Source organism: Ammodytes marinus (assembly GCF_949987685.1).
Source record: "Ammodytes marinus genome assembly, chromosome: 11".
Lineage (NCBI taxonomy): Eukaryota > Metazoa > Chordata > Actinopteri > Uranoscopiformes > Ammodytidae > Ammodytes > Ammodytes marinus.
In genome coordinates this window covers 10,218,642-10,238,801 of record NC_137215.1, presented here as the reverse complement: position 1 = coordinate 10,238,801, position 20,160 = coordinate 10,218,642, and the positions used below count along the sequence as shown (strand labels likewise).

The window sequence follows — 20,160 nt, the reverse complement described above, 5'->3', positions numbered from 1 at the left end:
GCTGCGCCGCACCTCCTATTCCCATGGCCAGCAGCAACCTTTACTAAGACATTTCCTGGGGGCTACAGAGATCCCTTGTGATCCGTGATAATGTAGGTTACATATGTAGGCTGAGTGATAAAGCATATAACTGAAAAACAAAGCTAAAGATTTGGATTTGACATATGTACGTTATTTTGCCATTATTTTACTGGTCCGGCCCACTTGAGATCAGAGAGGCTGTATGTGGCCCTCGAACCAAAATGAGTTTGACACCCCTGCTGTAAAGCGTCTTTGAGTGCCTTGAAAAGCGCTATATAAATCCAATCCATTATTGAAAAGACAAGTCACTACGTATCTGAGGTAGACGAAACGTCCTTTACCTCTGTACTCATGTCTATCTTCTTAATCTAGGATGATGCATTATGAGATTGGATCAGTCTCCAGCCATGCCCGTTCTCTCTGGAGGCTGGAGATTCTGCGTGTTGTGTAAGTATACATGAGATGTGATGATCCACTCGCTTCCTAGTTTAAAGTATTATTTAACCTCATAAAACATCATGCATTTGAAGGAAAACAATAAAACTTTGTCAAATATTGTATTGACTCTTTTTTAGAAAGACAAAAATAAGTATTTAACTGTTCCTCTGACCAAAGGAGTCAGTATCATGTTGCACACACTGCTGCTGGTCACTGCCAGAGCACAGCCCATATTTTCCTTGTCTGCTGTCTGCTCTGCCCACAAAGGCAAAGAGGTTGCTGGAACCATTTTTGTTATCACTGTCCCAGAATTAAATTAGGGTTGTGTCCCAGCATGCTCCCCAGCAATTTCAACACTAAAGAGAAGATTATAAATGTTGTGAATCAGGCTGTACTAAAAAACTGATATGGCAATATATCATATTTGTAATTGTCATATCTGTATTGTTTTCCATCTCTAAAAATGTATATATATAAAAGGAAATCCACTTATTAACCAGTTGTGAACTACAACCACCACTCCTATAGCTGTTTCAGTTGCCTAGTTGCCTCAAATTGCCCTGTGCCATTCCCGTTGTTGTGGCAAAGTGAATACTGGAAGCAGCATGGGCGAAACAGATGACAAAATAAGATAACCATGTCCAAATACAAAGGCGAATAACGTGATATATTGCAATATGCATCGTATCGCAATGTATAGTGATATATCATATCATGATGCCTACCGTATCGTGAACTCCTTTCCAATACCTAGCCCTAATTGTGAACTGTTCAGCTCCATTCAAAGGAAAGCAACATGAACACAATGTTCTTTGTATTCCTCAGTTGGAGCGGTAGGCATACATGCTGGGGGCAGCCTTTCCGACTCTGCCATATGACCACTGGAAGGTACCTGGGTCTTACAGAGGAGAAAGGACTGCATCTGGTTAATCGGGACAAAGCTGACATCAACACAACCTCCTTCTGCTTTCGATCATCAAAGGTCAGGAGTCACACGAGAACACTCAACATTGTTTGTTGAGACGGAGACTTCATGCTCATTAATGTAGTACAGCTTTCAGGTTTGGATCAGATTGCCTAAGAGAGAAACGTATGCGTTCTTAATTTGTGTAAAACTATATTTTTGTCTATAGGAAAAGCTGGACACTGGCACAAGGACTAATGTTGATGGCATGGGGATCCCAGAAATCAAGTATGGAGACTCCATTTGTTATGTACAGCATGTGGACTCTGGGCTCTGGCTCACCTACCAAGCTATTGATCCCAAATCTACACGCATGGTAGCGGCTCAGCGAAAGGTAAAACTTTTAGATTCGTAGATACAAAAATGTTTGTGTCCTTCAATATACTGTATGATATATAATATATAAGGACATTGATTGTGAAAATGTACTTAATGGCACATTAGTAGTGAACGATCATTAAAAAATGATTGCAAATGGTGTTTTTCCAGGCCATTTTGCACAACGAGGGTCATATGGACGATGGGCTGACGCTGTCCCGTTCTCAGAGCGAAGAATCTCACACTGCCAGACTCATCCGGAGTGCTATTTTCCTCTTCACTCGCTTTATCAGGTACTGGATACCATATCTAAACCCTCAGTCATCTGTGGATACCACACTGATAGAGACATTGTTAGTGATGATAGTTGTTTCCAGCTGCAGTGCACCTCAATAGAGATTAACACTAAATGTTACACTAAATGTCTTGCTGAGAGTGTGTTTATTGCACAAGCTTTGTACATGTCCTTGTTAGAGATAGGCAGATATGTACAGTATAGTATAGTGGCAGATATGTCACAAGAAATTGCACTTTGACAGAAATGTAGCTAGTTAAGATAGTTTTGTGATCCAACTGTACACAACTACTGCACTAAAGCAGGTTTTCAGGAGAACAGAACTTCTTTGATAACTCTGTGTGTGTCTCTTAGCTGACTATAGCCAATGTTCACCTAAATGTGACCTGGCGGTCGGCAGCAGCATTTGCGTCCCTGTAGAAACATGATTTGTCCTGTATAGATAGATTATAGTCACAAGATGTTGCGTATGTGTACACACACACATACACACACACACATAGGACCCAGTTACTTTACAACCGACCTTTTCAAAATACCAGAACATTTCAAAATACCATGAGAATGCTACCACACTTGCAAGAAGTTGGGGACGCCTAATTAAGTCTCCTTTGTCTGTAATTTGTAGCTTAGATACTCAACAATACACAATTTCTGTTTTCTCTCTGAAACAATCAATCATATACGAATGGTACTTGATAAAGGGCATTGTGTATATATTGTAAAGAGCTTTCAATATGTACACCCTCTAAACACTTGATTCGGAAGGATAGCATAGCCTACGTATCATAGATTGCATACTGGTAAATATAAACTGAAAGATATGAAAGTCTGGTAGTTTGGGTCTTTGGGCCAGAAACTAACCATACTCACATTTTCTTCAGGAAACTGGATGGTTTTAATCAACAAGGAAACCTCACATCTGTCAGCTTGTCAATGGAGACAGTGACACGTAGTCTTCAGGATCTAATAAACTATTTCCAGACTCCACCAGAGAAACTCGACCATGAAGCCAAACAGAACAACATGACCGCGGTAAAGAATCGTCAGAACATGTTTCAAGAAGAGGTAAATCTATAAGTGTGAATTACTATATCTACCCGACGTGCGTTATGTTCATAAGTCACAAAAAGTATACCGCCTTTTCCTCTCAGGGTGTGATAGATTTGGTCCTAGATTGTATTGACCGTCTACACCAATACAGTAGTGCCTCTCACTTTGCCGAGGCTACTCACAGTGACGCAGGAGAAGAGTGGGAGGCCACGCTCAACCGTTTCTACGAGCTATTGGGTGAGAATTAACACTGGACTTATAAGTATAGCTGGTTCAACAACACTTCTTCATTTTCAATACTGACACCCCATCATAGCTTACTTACAGATAAAGTTGCCAAAAATACACACATTCTTCCTTTTTGATGACTGCAATGCTGTCAATAACCCATTAAAATGCATATTGCTTTAAATACCTGTCTTAAAAAGTATCCATATATGCATAAAACATGGTTTTAGTATAGTGAATTCTTAACGCTATGTCCTCTTTTTCCCCTTTTAGCTGCTCTGATCCGGGGAAACCGTGTGAACTGTGCACATTTCTCAGGTTCTCTCGACTGGCTCATTAGCAGGCTAGACCGACTGGAGGCCTCTGCAGGTTGGTTGGATTTGCCGGCATTAAGAATCCCATTCTTACTTTGCATTCAAATTAGAATTCAAATTAGAAATGTTAGTGTCATTGTATCTTTGAAACACCTGTTTGAATTGCTTCAGTGATTATGCTGTGTATATTATTGGATGAACATTATTTTTGACATCATCTTATGTCATCTAAGCATCACAAAATATAGAAGTATAGACAGTGAACACAGTACGCTGTCATTCGCAGGAGTCTTGGATGTTCTCCAGTGTGTCCTGGTGGAAAGTCCTGAAGCCCTCAACGTCATCAAGGAAGGGCACATTCATTCCATCATCTCTTTTCTAGACAAGCATGGATGCAACCACAAGGTAGCGCTTACAAGGTTTTAGTGTGTGTTTAAAAAATAATCCTAAGAAATCCATTGCATGCGTAATCGATAATGGAAGCAGAACAAACGGTTATTTTCTTATTACTTTTTGCAATAATGCAGTAGGTGAACTTTTTTTGATTGTTGTCGGAATTTAGGAATGTAGAAAAGTTATTTTCTGAAGTGTCAACGTCATATCTAGATGTGCCTGGAAATGAACTGATGTCAAGGATCGTGGCTATCAGAGCAGTTTATAATCTGTTCCCTAATATGGGATCAATTCCATGTGTTAATGGAGCTATTGAGCTGGAGGAAGTGCTGACAGGATGTTTTCCAGGTGCTGGAGGTGTTGTGCTCTCTGTGTGTGTGCCATGGAGTGGCGGTGCGGTCCAATCAGAACCTTATCTGTGACAACCTGCTGCCAGACAGAGACTTACTGCTCCAATCACGTCTGGCTAATCAGGTCACCAGGTACAATTTTAGAATGTTTTTTCTCATTTGGACTACTGATTTTTTCTCTGAATAATTTGGTTCTGTTCCATTTTGTCCCATCCTATTTTTGTTATTTTTTTTCTGATTTCTGATGCATTGATAAAGGTTTCTAATTTTGTCAAGTGTTATTCACCATAAATAAATGTTCGACAAATACAGATAAACATGTTAACATATTATAATTTGATATATGATTTAATATGACAGAAAAGCACTTTCGTGTTGCATGGAGTGCATCTTCCCATATTATTTCCTTGCTCTTATACAAACATGGAGCCACAACTTAATGAGGGCTTCCTCTCAAGCCTGCTCATGCATTTGTTTAGCTGTAATGTGTAGTGACTTCACTGCTGTGATCCTTCATATCCTTTTGATTACTTCCACTTCCTTGAGAGTACTTCAGAGCACTTGGTACATCACTCATCTTTTCTCTTGTTAGACTTGGTTTAACTGAAGTATTACTTGCTCCCTTAGTGACGTTTCTTCATTCACTGCAATAATTATGTTTGTCTGAATCGACCCGTCCCGCTGCTGTCGGTATTGGGCACTTTTTAGATATTTCTTGTTCTCCTCCTTTGTCTTCTTTCTTCAGCTGTGCTAGACTGATATTTGTTTGGCTTTTTCCATTTCCCAATTTTGTTTTATTCCACCTGCTCATTTCTCCTCAGCAGTCTTCTTGTATCATGCTTTTTTCCCAACAGCAGTCCATTTTGGCTCTCCAGACGTTATCACTTTTTTCACATTTTCACACCTGCTCACTCAGTGAATCCTCTAGCTCTCTCTTCCTCCTCTAACTAAATGCATTAGTACAATCATTGGCTCTCAATCTCATTTCCTTTGTTTAATCGTTATTCACTTTAAACTTGCACAACACATTTAGTCAATTATGTATTTCATGTCAGGGCCATGCTTAGTGTCATTATATCAAATAGCTTTTATTCTCTGAGACTTAATTCTAGGAATGTATCAGTCCAACCACATATGTTCATGGGCAAAAGAAGGACCTCTAGCTCAGTATTTGTTTATTTCATGAGATGTATGCATACTAGACACGCATACAGTGATGGTATTAGTTTTCTTCAAGATTTTCATGCACTGCATGTCATACTCCAATTTTCTCACTCTCTCTCACTCTCTCTGCTCCCAATTAACATTGTACTAAAGTCATTAAAAATCCATCCAAATATAAATAAATCCCATCAAAGAAAGGTGCCGCCGTATTCTTTCATTTGACTTTGGTACTCTCTGCCTGCTGCTCCACCACAGCATGAGACCAAACATCTTCTTGGCTATGCGGGAAGATTCAGCGCAGCATCGGAGGTGGTACTATGAGCTGGTTGTGGATCATGTGGACTCCTTCCTCACATCTGAGCCGACACACCTGCGTGTTGGCTGGGCTTCCACTGAGGGCTACCAGCCCAGGCCCACAGGAGGCCAAGGCTGGGGGGGGAACGGGGTGGGAGACGACCTCTGCTCCTACGGCTTTGATGGGCTTCACCTCTGGTCAGGTAAGGATGAGATCAAACAAGAGATTCAAGATTCAGTTTACAGTACAAATACAACTAGAGGACCTCACTCACCCAAATATCTTTTGCTCGTGTTACCATTTTTCCGTCTTGTTTTCAGTGCGCAAAATAGTGAGCTGTCGCAAATTTTTAAACGTTTAGGGCAGAAGAAACTACACAAAACATTATAAATATCCTGTGGATATACACACATACAGTAGAATTAAATTACTGTATATTTTCAAAGATAGAATATAAGACGACAGAATAACAGAAATGTTTACGTCATATGGAAATAATGCACAAAAACATGTAACTAGTTGGGATTTTGTGTGTGTTTTTTGTGAAATGAGTCTTGCATTATTACATGCAGTCTCATTTTAAATAACAAAAAATCTGACCATCGATGACATTAAAGGCTGTGTCTCCTGACTGTCAGGCTGTGTGGGGCGCAGAGTGAGGTCTCCCTTTCCTCACCTGCTGAAAGATGACGATGTTGTCAGCTGCTGTCTTGACCTCAGTGCTCCATGCATCTCCTTCCGGGTTAACGGTCTACCTGTGCAGGGCATGTTGGAGAACTTCACCGCTGACGGACTTCTCTATCCTGTGGTCAGCTTCTCTGCTGGAGTCAAGTCAGTTGTGGTTAAATGTTTTTGTTAAACTGACCTAAATTGCTCAAATGTGTTTTTTTTCAAAATGTTTGCGGTCTCTTTTCTATAGTTATGAGTTAGCATGACAATATATGATATATATATATATCATTTTTAAACTATTTATCTCAGTTCATGCTTTTGTTTCTATTAAGACCTTTATTTGTACAGTAATTGCTTACCTTGTCCCGTTTCTGAAAATCAGGGTTCGTTTTCTGTTTGGGGGAAGGCATGGAGAGTTTCACTTCCTGCCCCCACCAGGTTTTGATCCATGCTCTGAGGCTTTGCTCCCACAAGTAAAACTGAAGGTAGAGCCGTGTCAGAAATACATTTTGGACCATGGACACGGGAAACAGGAACTCATTGGCCCTTTAGTACCTGCAGCTCCAGTGACCTTTACTCCAAACCCAGTAGACATCAGCAAGGTAAAAATCAGAAGAGACAGATTTTAATTTGGTAATCCTTACTTTTATTTATACATTTTCATTTGAATTGCTTATGTACAGGTAGACTTAGATTTGTTAAGATTTAGAAAAAAGACATTTGATTGAAATGTAGATATTTAAATCAGGTTTGTCCTTTGTGTTGAAATACATTGTATATCAAATAGATGTTATAAGTGACTTTACTTATTTTACCCTCATAGGTGGTTGTGCCCCAACAACTTGAAGATGTCCGAGAAAAAATGGCTGAGAATATCCATGAACTCTGGGCAAAGGAAAAGATTGATCTTGGGTGGACACATGGACCTGTAAGAAAATAAAAACAACGTCAATAATTTAATAACACTGAATAAATAAAATAACAAATAATCGTAATATCACCTTGTCACACTTAAGTGAATAATATCTTAAGTTTGACATGAAACTTCACTCTTTTCATATACAGTACATAAAATACTAGCTTTTTTCATACAGATGAGAGATGAAGTTAAGAGGCATGATCCTTGTCTGTTGGACTTCTCCAGTCTTTCAGAGCAGGAGAGGAACCAGCACCTTCAGGTGGCCCAGGTCACCCTCAGGTGAGCATTTCTATCTACAGACAAAACCATTTATTCTACTTCATTATTTTCATTTATTTATTGAAAAATCAACAAGTTTGCCATTGAAATGTTACACTTAAAATGAATCAAGAGAAATTAATTAGAATCTGTAGGCTGAGGTTGGTATGACTAGTGAATGTTTCTGTTTGTTTTTCCACTGGAGGACTCTCCTTGCCTTTGGCTTCCACATTGGTTTGACTGATGTCCACTCTGAGGAGAGAGTCAAATACATGAGACTAGCCACCAAGTATGTATATATTGAAAATACTGTTTGAGCGTATTTTGTTTTCAGCCTAGCTCATGTAATATATTTGAGGGAGTTCAGTTGGGCCCTTGTTATTGTAGTCCTACATGTGAGTGACCTCATGTTTATATTTTTAATAAAGAGTTGGCTAATGGAATGTCGGATGACAATCATGGTATGTGTGATGACAATCTTTTTGATGAATACTGTAATAGCACAATGACTTCGTAACCACTTACTTTTCAATATTTTTCCCTTTCTAAGGTATGAGCAGCCCAGTGGCTATAGACCTGCCCCGGTAGACTTGAGACAGGTTTTTCTGAGCCCAGCCTATGAGGAAGTGGTATACTTGTTGGCAGAGAATGATCACAATGTATGGGCCAAAGAGCGAATCAAGCAGGGATGGACCTATGGAGCCCAACAGGTTTATGTTATGTGCTTTACTACTGCATTGGTCAGGCCCTCATGGGGAGGCATTCCAACTTGTTATCTGTCCTCATGTTGTACATTTGCATCTGTTTTTCAGGATGTGAAAGCGAAGCGGAGCCCATACCTCGTACCCTACAGTTTTCTTGAAGAGCGGAGTAGGAGAGGAGGCAAAGAGAGTATCAGAGACGCTGTATGTACACTGCTGGCCTACGGTTACAGCCTGGAGCCCCTTAACCAGGAACAGAGTATGTCTCAAATCCATGTCATTAAACTTATCACTTATAGATCCGCTCATATCACTTGTATTTATCATAACCAGAGATAAGGCTCTGTTTGTTAACGTAAGTAATGCAAATTATAAGTAGCACCATATTTACATATTAACTATGCTGCATCATTTCTTTGTCAATGTTGTATTGTAAAGATGCACTCCATATAATGAAACTTGAATGCAAATATGTTATTATTTTAGCAGATGACAATATTGTTCTGTTTCTTACAGCCATGTTATCGAATCCCTGTCACTCTTCTGCTGAAAAGGGCAGAGTGTTCAGACCTGATAAAATATATGCTGTAACCCAAGGGAAGTGGTACTTTGAATTTGAAATTGTGACTGCGGGGAACATGAGAGTGGGCTGGGCCCGACCAGGCTGTTCCCTAGAAAGAGAGCTCGGCTCAGATGACCAGGCATATGTCTTTGATGGATGTGAGGTGAGATATTCAAATTTGGCAGTTTGGTATATGGGGTCAATACAGTATAATGTTGTTGTAAAAAAAAGCAATTAGCCCAAATCCCACTGTGATTTGGTTTAAGCCCCCACAACAACATGGCTTTTTGTTTTCCCAGTTCTTTGACAATTTTTTGATTGAACTTTTAAAGTATAGGGATAACAATATGTCCGCCGACCAGTTATATTAAGAAGTCGAAATCTGTTTACAACCTGGTGTTATCATTAGTGTTGCCAGAGGATGTTGCTATGGCTATTTGCCCCCCTGTAAACTAACCAGCTAGTGAGATGAATTGCAATTAAGCATTGGTGAAATCCAATAGAATATATAAATTCTTCTCGACAAACACAGCAAAGCTGTAATGAAGATACAGTATACTGTATGTAGACATAACCCTGATGATCCTGTTAGCATCTCGTCTTATCTCATCATGTCCTCTGTTGGTTCTTTTCCTGTCCCTATGTGAGGCTTTAACTCTGTGTGTGTCTACCTCCTTGTCTTGTTGGTGCCTTCAGGCTCAGTGGTACCATCAGGGCGTTGAGCCCCTTGGACGTATGTGGCAGAGAGGCGATGTGGTCAGTTGCCTGGTGGACATGGCTGAATGCACCATGATGGTCACGCTCAATGGAGAGGTGCTTTTTAACGAAAGAGGATCAGAGCTGCCTGCCAAGGACTTTGACATCGGAGACGGTCTGGAAGAGTTTTTGACTTAATACAGTGTACTGCAGAGACTTGTAGTTATTGTCTATTATACCAAAAGACAATACATTAATTTCTTGATTTTTAATGTGGCAATACTATACCTTTCTTATATCTATCATTTCGGTCTTGTCTCCCCACACCATCAGGCCTGCTGCCTGTGGTCAGTGTTGGGGTTAACCAGGTGGGTATGCTGAACCTGGGTCGACAACTGGACTCTCTGCAGTATTTTTCTGTGTGTGGCCTACAGGAGGGCTATAAGCCATTTGCTGTTAACATGGCAAGAGACCCACCTCTGTGGATGAGTTGGAAACATCCTCAGTTTACCTCCATAATGCCAGATGATCACAATTTACAAGTAAGCTTACAATTCCATAGGCTTTCTCTTACCTTGTGGCTTGGTTGATACATCATTTCAAGCGTGTAGTATGTTGTCCTCTAGTGAACCCAGTGCCGTTTATAGCACTGGTTAAATGACAACACTGATCCTGGAAATCGTGTTCCAATCTTATTTTAGGTCACTAGAGTCAGTGGCTCAGTGGATTCCTTATCCAGCCTGAGAGTCTCTCAGCGGTTGTTTGCACACCACCTTGGAGGCAGTCAGATGGGCTTTTATCGGCTCAGCATGTCTATCGAATGTGCTGCCATCCTCACTAGCCCTGTGGGCGGAGTGCTCCCTGTGGCTTCCAACTCTCTCTCTCCAGCTTCAGGTGATATTGCCTCAAATATCAGATACAGAAAGTTTAAATTGGCCACAGATATCTCGAGATGAATTCTCAAATGACCACAATGTGTACTTGTTTGGTTCACCATATACAGTCATATGAAAAAGTTTGGGAACCCCTCTCAGCCGGCATTATAATTGACTCTGCTTTCACAAAAAAAATATAAAAGTGGTATGTCTTTAATTTACCAGGAACAGCTAAGTACTGGGATGTTTTCCAAACAAAGATTTTTTGAAAAGCAGTATTTGGTTGTATGAAATAAAATAAAATGTGAAAAACTGGCTGTGCAAAAATGTGGGTACCCTTGTGGTTTTGTTGATTTTAATGCCTGTAACAACATGTAAAACTGATGACTTTAAACACAAAGTTGGTTGGATTATGTTGTTAAGCCTTGAACCTCATAGAAATGTCTGTTTAATCATGAGAAAATGTATTTTAGGTGCCTAAATGCAAGTTGCACTTCTCTTTGACTCTCTGCTGAAGTGAGACAGAATGGGATCATCAAAACAGCTCCCAAAAGATCTGAAAAACAAAGATTGTTCATTGTCATGGTTTAGGGGAAGGCTACAAGAAGCTTTCCCAAAGGTTTCAATTGTCAATTTCGACTGTAGGGAACGTTGTCAGGAAATGGAAGGACACAGGCACAGTGGCAGTTAAACCCAGGCATGGCAGACCAAGAAAAAAACAGGAATGGCATAGGTGGAGGATTGTGAGAATGGTTGCACACAACCCACAGATCACCTCCAAAGACCTGCAAGAACATCTGGCTGCAGATTGTGTATCTGTACATCGTTCAACAATTCAGCGCAATTTACACCAAAACATCTGCTTTTTATAAAGACCAAATAACTTAATTTTTGTCTCATCAGTCCAAAGCATTTTCTTCCAATATGAAGCTGGCTTGTCTAAATGAGCTTTTGCATACTCCATGCAACTGTATCTGTGGCGTGGGCGCAGAAAGGGCTTCCTTCTCATCACCTGGCCATACAGATGTTTTGGTGCAAATTGCACTGATTTGTTGAACCATGTACAGATACATAATCTGCAGCCAGATGTTCTTGGAGTTCTTTGGAGGTGATCTTTGGGTTGTGTGCAACCATTCTCACAATCCGCCGCATATGCCGCTCTTGTACTTTTCTTGGTCTGCTAGACCTGGGTTTAACTGCAACTGTGCCTGTGTCCTTCCATTCCCTGACAATGTTCCTTACAGTAGAAATTGACAATTGAAACGTTTGGGAAAGCTTCTTGTAGCCTTCTCCTAAACCATGATAATGAATAATCTTAGTTTTTAAGATCTTTTGGGAGCAGTTTTGATGATCCCATTCTGTCTCACTTCAGCAGAGAGTCAAAGAGAAGTGCAACTTGCATTTAGGCACCTAAAATACATTTTCTCATGATTAAACAGACATTTCTATGAGGTTCAAGGCTTAACAACATAATCCAACCAACTTTGTGTTTAAATTAATCAGTTTTACATGCTGTTACAGGCATTAAAATCAACAAAACCACAAGGGTACCCATATTTTTGCACAGCCAGTTTTTCACATTTTATTTTATTTCATACAACCAAATACTGCTTTTCAAAAAATCTCTGTTTGGAAAACATCCCAGTACTTAGCTGTTCCTGGTAAATTAAAGACATACCACTTTTATATTTTTTTTGTGAAAGCAGAGTCAATTATAATGCCGGCTGAGAGGGGTTCCCAAACTTTTTCATATGATTGTAATCAAACAAGAGTGACATAACTTTTGATGCAGCATTTAGAAATTTAGAGTCATTACAATAGGAATTCTGAGTGACATATTTAATTCTGAGATCTCAATTTCTTTACAGTTTAGAGATTATCCATATCCAGATTACTGATATTCTACCAGTATGACATTGATAAATTGTTCTGCTTAATATCCCTAAAGCACTGATGTAATTAATTCCCATTGTTATTTCAGGGAGGAGAGAGCTGGAGGAGATGGACTCTGACTTTGAAGTGCTGATGAAGTCAGCCCACAGCTTTGCTGGCTCAAGAGATGAGCTCAACCATAAGGATCACAGTCATGACAAAACATCAAGGTTGAAACAACGGTAGGTTGAAATAAATTTAAACTTTAATATGAAATGAAATTCATATCATTTAGAATATGGAAGGGTAAACAACATATCGGTCATCAGTAGCCATTAATGCACCATTCATTTATGAATGTAATGCAATTTATGTTTCTCCATACTCTCCCAGATGATTATAATGAAAAAAACATGATTTTTTCAAGGTGAAATGACAGAAAACAGAAGAAATAACGATTGTTAATAGTCATAACCCACAGTCATAAATAATCTGCAAAGTTGACTATGAATGTGTGTTTCTGTTCTGTAAGGTTCATGCTGAAGAAGACTAAACCAGGCCTCGTCAACTGCAACTCATCTGCACGGCTTCTAGAAGATGTTGTGGTTGACAAAGATAGCTTTGATCACCTTATCCAGAGCTCCCGAGTAAGGCTTTCAATTGTGCCCTTTTTCTCATGTCCTCATGAGCAGATTACCATAGCATATGCAAAGAAATCATTTAGTTTTTTTGATAATGTCCATACATTATAATGGAAAAGACAAAATGCATATCCATTGTCAGCCACAGTAAAAATATAGAATGCCAATATCAGAAAATGACACCAATTTGACTTTCCGTTTCAGTATTATTACTCTGTGAGGGTTCTTCAAGGCCAGGAGCCATTCAATGTGTGGGTGGGCTGGGTGACTTCTGACTTCCATCAACATGACATGACCTTTGAAACTGACAATGTTCACACCGTCACTGTCACCATCGGAGATGACGGTGGCAAAGTGGAGGAAAGGTTAGTATACTAAAAGAACCTTATGTTGTGGGTTTGTGTGACTTTTTATGAGAAAGGATATACTAATTGCAGTCGGAGATGTTATTTATGCTCGTAATGATTATCTTCAAACCATAATCACTGTCTATTTTCTGAAATTGTCATTACAGTTTTACAGAATTATTGAACTGCAATTCTATATTAATTTTGCTCCTTTTGAGTTCTTGTGGAATAATTATTCGAAAACTGCCAATCAAAGCTTTCTCTAATGTTTTTCAGTGTCAAGCGGTCTAACTGTTACATGGTTTGTGCTGGAGAGGCAACAGGCCTGTCTCGGAGCCGGAGAAGTGCTGGATTGGAAATTGGCTGTTTAATCGACACAGCCACTGGGCTGCTCACCTTTACGTCCAGTGGAGTGGAAATGGCGCCTTTCTATCGTGTAGGTCACAGGAATGTATTTGATTTTTCCTACAAATCAATATTTTTCTTCTCTGTTCAGATTTGTTTTTCTTAATTTATTATTATAATTGTATTGTAATATAAAAGAAACCTCATATTGAGCTACTACGCCTAGAAGAGTAACCTATTGGAGTACTAAAAAATCAATTACTAAGTCAGCCTACTACCACCTTAAAAATATATCATGAATTAAAGGGCTAATGTCTCAGCAGGACTTAGAAAAACTTGTCCATGCATTTATTTTTAGTAGACTTGACTACTGTAATAGTGTCTTTGCGGGCCTTCCTAAAAAATCAATCAGACAGCTTCAGCTAATTCAAAACGCTGCTGCTCGAGTCCTCACTAGGACCAAAAAAGTGGATCACATTACCCCAGTTCTTAGGTCTTTACACTGGCTTCCTGTCACTCAAATAATTGATTTTAAAATATTGATGTTGGTCTATAAAGCCCTAAATGGTTTAGGGCCTAAATACATCGCTGACCTGCTGATCCCTTACGGAGAGTCAGAGCTCTCAGATCGTCTGGGACTGGGCTACTGACAGTCCCCAGAGTAAGGACTAGACAGGGAGAGGCAGCCTTCAGTTTTAATGCACCCAAGCTCTGGAATAAACTTCCAGGGGACTTGAGGTCCGCTTCAACACTCGGCTCTTTTAAATCAGGTCTGAAGACTTTACTGTTAAATTTTGTAATTTGTAATTTTAAATTGTTATTCTTTTTAAATGTTTTAATTATTTTATGTTTTATTTATATTCATGTTTCTAATTCGCTTTAAAAAAAAATGTATGCGTCCTCTATACTTGATGTATTTTGTTTTTGCATCTGTAAAGCACCTTGAATGGCCTTGTGTCCGAAATGTGCTTTAGAAATAAACTTGCCTTGCCTTGCCTTACTAACAGTTTAACAGTGAGCATTTAGCATATTAAACTGAGATATTATTTTACCCCTAATCAGGTGGAAGCCAGTACAAAGCTGTTTCCTGCTGTTTTCGTGAAACCCACCACCAGCAACATGTTTCAGTTTGAACTGGGGCGCATAAAGGTAGAGCAACCATTTAATAATTAATCCTGTCAAAGACATTAGAAAAATGTTTGAATGTGTTTCACACTTTTCAGCATGATATAAAAAAGCAACATATTTAAGAAGGTGTGAAGAATTATTGTAGACGGATTGGAACAGTAATTAATTAGGTAGCAGTTTGATGTGTTCGTGGAAAGATTCTGCTCTGCAAAGTTCCCTTTTTTATTATTTCTAATTACTTGGTGGAATGTTAAGCCATTCCCTGTATGTCTTTCTCTCCACCTAGAATGTGATGCCACTGTCAGCAGGTTTGCTTTGCAGCCAAAGAAGGAATGCCACCCCTCACTGTCCTCCAAGGTTTCAGGTCCAGCATCTTAGCCCCGTTTCCTGGGCTAGGGTCCCGGACCGTATATTAAAGGTGCTGGTGGATCGGCCAGATGAGTGCCATGGATGGAGAGTCCAATGCTCTGAGCCCCTGCAAGTCATGACTCTTCAGATCCCTGATGAAAACAGGTTAAAGAGCAGGAATCAATATGTGCTTTTGGAAATGGGTTTGCAGATTTCAGTTCACATATAAAGTACATTTTTAATGCAAGATTAATTTTGCATTCTAAATGTACTTAATATGAGCCTGAGGCCTAAGAATTTCATTGCCAATGACTGCTGCTGAAATTGTTGTGCATATGACAAATAAAAGTCTTGAATCCTGAATCTCACAATCTGCGCACTGTGTGCACTGAAAAGAAAATCCAGTGTAAATACACAGCCTAGGCTCTGTAAACTCATCGTAGCTAACAACATGCCTGTTTACAGAGCCTAGGCTGTGTATCAACACCAGCTTTTTTTCATCGCACACACAGTACGGACAGGGACTTGATCCTGAGGAGATTACCTGGATTTTGACTAAACGTGATTTTGACATCAAGCGTTCTCCTGAATCCCTGACACCACCTTTTAATTCGAATTTTAGCAAACAACAAGACTGTAATTGTCTTTTTGATCCCATTCATTTAGGTGTGTTGACATTTTGGAGCTGTCTGAGCTTGATGACCTCCTGACCTTTTACTACCACACTCTCCTCCTCTACTGCTCTTTATGTGCCCATGGTAACACTAGAGTGTGCCATGCCCTCTGCAGTCATGTGGACCAATCCCAACTCCTTTACGCAATTCAGAATCCCTACCTCCCTGGCCCACTGCGCTCATCATTTTACCAGCTGCTTATTCAGGTGATTGCCTGTTCGATTCCATGTTTTTCTTTAGGTGAAATTCACCATGCAGTAGTAGTACAATTCACCATGTAGTAGTAGTACAACAGTATGTTTTTTTGGAGAGTAAATAAATAAATAATTTTGCTTTTTAGATTCACCTCAGCAGCCACACCACGGCCTGCCTCATGATGAGCAATGAATACATTGTGCCTATGACAGACCAGACCAGAGAAATCACCCTTTATCCCAGCCCTGCAAGTGGTGATGATCAACTTCCAGAAGGCATTCCCAGCTCTAGTGTTAGCACATCGCTTAAACCACAGATGCATTTCTCATCTCCTTGTTTTGTCAAAAGTGTTGGAATGAAAGGAGATTGTGCTGTCGAAATAGCATGCACAGACAGCCCAGAAATCCCTCTGGACATATTGAAGAACCTGACTGTGGAGATGTTGACTGCTGGAGTGTGGGCTGTGGGTCAGAGTGTGAGGGATCCTGTAGGAGGCAGCGTTGAGCTCCTGCTGGTTCCCCTAATTAGACTGTTTTACACCCTGCTCGTTATAGGAGCATTCGGGGATGAAGACCTAGTGAAAGTTCTGAGACTAATAGAGCCGGGAGTGTTCTCCATAGTTACAGAAACTTCAGAAGAGGAAGGAGAAGAAGAGAGCGATGATGAAAAAGAATTGACAGAGAGCAACAAAAAAGAAGACGACACCACTAAACAAGGACTTCTTCAAATGAAGCTTCCAGAAGCTGTCAAACTTGAGGTAAATGAACCAGCAAATGTATTCGACAGCAGATTTGTCTTTCTCCTCCTTGTATTGGATGTAATTTGAATAAGCTACGGAGGCGGTGTCATTGTTTTCCTATACAAATTTAATACATTTCTTTCTTCAGCTTTGCCATCTGCTGTCGTACCTATGTGATTGCCAGGTGCGCCACAGGGTAGAAGCTGTGGTTGCCTTCTCTGACAGCTTTGTGGGTGAGCTGCAGGAGAACCAACGCTTTCGCTACAACCAGGTCATGCAAGCACTCAACATGTCTGCCGCCCTCACTGCACGCAAGACCAAGGAGTTCCGCTCACCTCCACAGGAGCAGGTTGAATAGATTGCAAATAAATTGTGAATGTTAGAAATCTGCGAAGAACATTAAGATAACAAATACTGAGTTGTGGTGTCTGCTATGTTGCAAATGAAATATATCGTAATGCTAGGTCACCCAGGATCACAATTTAACTGTGGCATTTCTTATTATTCTGTCTATATTGTTTGTGTCATAAATTACCTGTCATTAGATCAACATGCTGTTGAGCTTCAGAGATGATGCGCAGCAGGAGAACTGTCCATGTCCGATGGAAATTCAACAGCTTCTGCAAGACTTCCATCACCTCCTCAACATACACTGTGGTGGGAACATTGTTTGACAGATTCATTAATAGACTGCACAGATCTAAAGAACAGAAAAGTTTTGAAAAGGCCCTTTCCCATGATTGCCACTGAAGAAATCTCATTGGCTCTTATTGTGCAGGCATTGAATTGGACAGTGACGGAGAGGAGGAAGAGGATGCTGAGATGTCTGTAAAAGATCGACTCCTAGGTTTAGTGGCAAGAGTTATTGGATTAAAGAAGACACCCAAAGAGGTGGAGGAGAGTAGACCTCCAAGTGCCAGTAAGTGTATATATGTTTTAAAAGCTCTTTCTTTGTCTCACTGTATACATTTTGGATACTGTGCTCTTGAAAACAAAGTCATTTAACCACTTCGATAAGCCCTATATATTTAACTGTACATGTTATTTAGCAATATTTATAGTTCAGGGTCAATATTATAAAGACACATAGCTAGTTTGTAATAATAAGAGGAGTTTGGTAAACGTCTCAGAAAACTACCTAAAATGTAACATAATAAAATATCCCACAATGCTATACAATTACATCGTTGGCCTGTTGCCCAATGATAATTTAAAAACAGAATGAGTAGGGCTACACTCTTCTACTTTTATCACAACTTTTACCCTACTGGTTCTTCCCCAGAGACCCTCAAAAAGCTGATATCTGAGACGATGGTACATTGGGCTCAAGAGACGGAGATGGATGACCCAGAACTGGTTAGAGCAGTCTTCTCATTGCTGCATCGCCAGTATCAAGGCCTTGGGGGCCAAATCGCAGGTCCCCTCTGCAGAGCCTATACAATCAGCCAGGTTTCTATAGACGACACCATGGCTCTCTTGTCCTCCCTGAGCCAAATCCGTTCCCTCCTCAGTGTCCGCATGGGGAAAGAAGAGGAGTGGCTGATGATTAGAAAACTAGGGTAGGGCAAGATTTTGAAATACAGCAAGGGTTTGCTTCTCTTGACACCTCATTGATTATTGTACAATTATTTGTATTGCTAATTTCCTCTGTGATGTGAAAAGCATTTGAACTTTTCTTGTCTTTTTTTGTATCCGTTTTTTATACAGAGACATCATGAATAATAAAGTTTTCTACCAGCACCCTAACCTAATGAGGGCATTAGGGATGCATGAGACTGTGATGGAGGTGATGGTTAATGTTCTAGGAGAAGGAGAATCAAAGGTGAAAGATGCATTATAGTGTATGGTGATAAATTGAATAAAATGTGCGCAATCAAAGATGTAGATTTGTGGAATGATGATGCTCCATATATGTACCTTTACACATAAGTGTAATGGTTAAAAAATGCCAAAGGTAAAATAATATGTTCCAACTGATGTGCATTTACTGACAATATTTCCAGCAGCACAGTCAGTTTTTTATTTGTTACCATCTACTGCCTCACATTTAGCTTTTCTTTATATCCATGCATTGATCTTCTTTTTGCAGGAGATTACTTTTCCAAAGATGGTGGCCAGCTGTTGTCGATTCCTGTGCTATTTCTGCCGAATCAGCCGCCAGAATCAGGGAGCCCTGTTTGACCATCTCAGCTACCTGTTAGAAAACAGCAGTGTTGGACTAGGTTAATTTTATTCTCTAATTTTTCTGTCTTTCTTTATGCAGTGTGCAAACAGTACCTCCTATAGGATGTACTGTAATCATCATCATCATCATCATCATCATCAACCTTTATTCAAACAGGCAAAAATTGCTAAGAAACAATGTCTTATTTAAGCAATGGCCTGGTAGGAGGTGAATGACCTCCTGGGGGGAAAGGGGAGAGGGAGAGAACAAGACAACACTGTACTATAGCCAGTAAAATCACACATAGACAACAATAACATATTCAACATAGCAACAGAAGTTAGACAAACAGCAGTAACATACAGCATAGCAATAGATAAATGTACTAGATCACGGTGAGCTTAGACGGAAGCAGCTACAGGTGTGCTTTATACATTTTGTTAGGGCCTGTTTGAAGAGTCTAACAGAGGTAAAGGATTGTAACTTTAGGGATTTTTGAAGTTGGTTCCAGCTGTCAGCGGCCGCAAACTGGAAGGAGGAACGGCCCAGGGAGGAGTATGCCCTAGGAGCATTTAACAGAATGAGGGGGGCAGAATGGGTGTTGTGTGTAGGGTGGGGGCGCAGGTGAAGAAGCTGAGTTAGATAGGGAGGAGTGAGACCTAGAAGAGTTTTAAAAACCAGCATCAGCCAGTGGATGTTGCGCCTGATGTCCAGGGGTGGCCAGTTTACCAAGGTGTAGAGGTCACAGTGATGGGTCCTGTACGGGGCGTTAGTTGCAAAACGAATGGCCGAGTGATAGAGGACGTTAAGCCGCTCAAGTGCTCCTTTACGGGCGGACCTGTAGATGACATCGCTGTAATCGAATAGTGGAAGGACAGTAAGCTGAACCAGGGAGCGTTTGACAGAGGCAGTGAATGAGGAGCGGTTGCGATAGAGGAAGCTGAGTCTGGCTTTTACTTTCGACTGCAGAAAGGACAGATGTTCAGTGAAGGAGAGGATGCTGTCAATCCAGACTCCCAGGTATTTGTAGGAGGACACTAGTTCAAGTTTTTGGCCTGTAGCAGTCAGAATGGTACCATCTTGGAGGGGGGGCTTACGACCAAACCACATGACCTTGGTTTTAATGGGGTTTATGGCCTGTCCGAGGGCAGAAAAGCCAGCCTGTATGGAGTGGAAGCTCTGCTGAAGTGT

General features: G+C 40.3%; 1 protein-coding gene across 1 annotated transcript in view; it reads left to right on the top strand.

The window, feature by feature from the left end:
* The window catches only part of LOC307257731 (ryanodine receptor 2-like), a 67,142-nt gene that overhangs the window by 6,542 nt on the left and 40,440 nt on the right, over positions 1 to 20,160 (top strand). Inside the window, exons 9-43 of the mRNA XM_080037031.1 lie at positions 394 to 468; positions 1,285 to 1,441; positions 1,593 to 1,757; positions 1,913 to 2,034; positions 2,921 to 3,104; positions 3,191 to 3,326; positions 3,591 to 3,686; positions 3,918 to 4,036; positions 4,373 to 4,506; positions 5,794 to 6,035; positions 6,472 to 6,664; positions 6,888 to 7,107; positions 7,329 to 7,433; positions 7,600 to 7,703; positions 7,888 to 7,971; positions 8,233 to 8,392; positions 8,495 to 8,642; positions 8,900 to 9,108; positions 9,642 to 9,816; positions 9,975 to 10,183; positions 10,343 to 10,535; positions 12,498 to 12,630; positions 12,921 to 13,035; positions 13,234 to 13,394; positions 13,653 to 13,812; positions 14,784 to 14,870; positions 15,136 to 15,362; positions 15,864 to 16,077; positions 16,212 to 16,823; positions 16,954 to 17,154; positions 17,351 to 17,462; positions 17,584 to 17,724; positions 18,088 to 18,364; positions 18,513 to 18,627; positions 18,895 to 19,027. Coding sequence (XP_079893157.1) covers positions 394 to 468; positions 1,285 to 1,441; positions 1,593 to 1,757; positions 1,913 to 2,034; positions 2,921 to 3,104; positions 3,191 to 3,326; positions 3,591 to 3,686; positions 3,918 to 4,036; positions 4,373 to 4,506; positions 5,794 to 6,035; positions 6,472 to 6,664; positions 6,888 to 7,107; positions 7,329 to 7,433; positions 7,600 to 7,703; positions 7,888 to 7,971; positions 8,233 to 8,392; positions 8,495 to 8,642; positions 8,900 to 9,108; positions 9,642 to 9,816; positions 9,975 to 10,183; positions 10,343 to 10,535; positions 12,498 to 12,630; positions 12,921 to 13,035; positions 13,234 to 13,394; positions 13,653 to 13,812; positions 14,784 to 14,870; positions 15,136 to 15,362; positions 15,864 to 16,077; positions 16,212 to 16,823; positions 16,954 to 17,154; positions 17,351 to 17,462; positions 17,584 to 17,724; positions 18,088 to 18,364; positions 18,513 to 18,627; positions 18,895 to 19,027 — 5,918 coding nt within the window. The remainder of the gene's footprint in view (positions 1 to 393; positions 469 to 1,284; positions 1,442 to 1,592; positions 1,758 to 1,912; positions 2,035 to 2,920; positions 3,105 to 3,190; positions 3,327 to 3,590; positions 3,687 to 3,917; positions 4,037 to 4,372; positions 4,507 to 5,793; positions 6,036 to 6,471; positions 6,665 to 6,887; positions 7,108 to 7,328; positions 7,434 to 7,599; positions 7,704 to 7,887; positions 7,972 to 8,232; positions 8,393 to 8,494; positions 8,643 to 8,899; positions 9,109 to 9,641; positions 9,817 to 9,974; positions 10,184 to 10,342; positions 10,536 to 12,497; positions 12,631 to 12,920; positions 13,036 to 13,233; positions 13,395 to 13,652; positions 13,813 to 14,783; positions 14,871 to 15,135; positions 15,363 to 15,863; positions 16,078 to 16,211; positions 16,824 to 16,953; positions 17,155 to 17,350; positions 17,463 to 17,583; positions 17,725 to 18,087; positions 18,365 to 18,512; positions 18,628 to 18,894; positions 19,028 to 20,160) is intronic.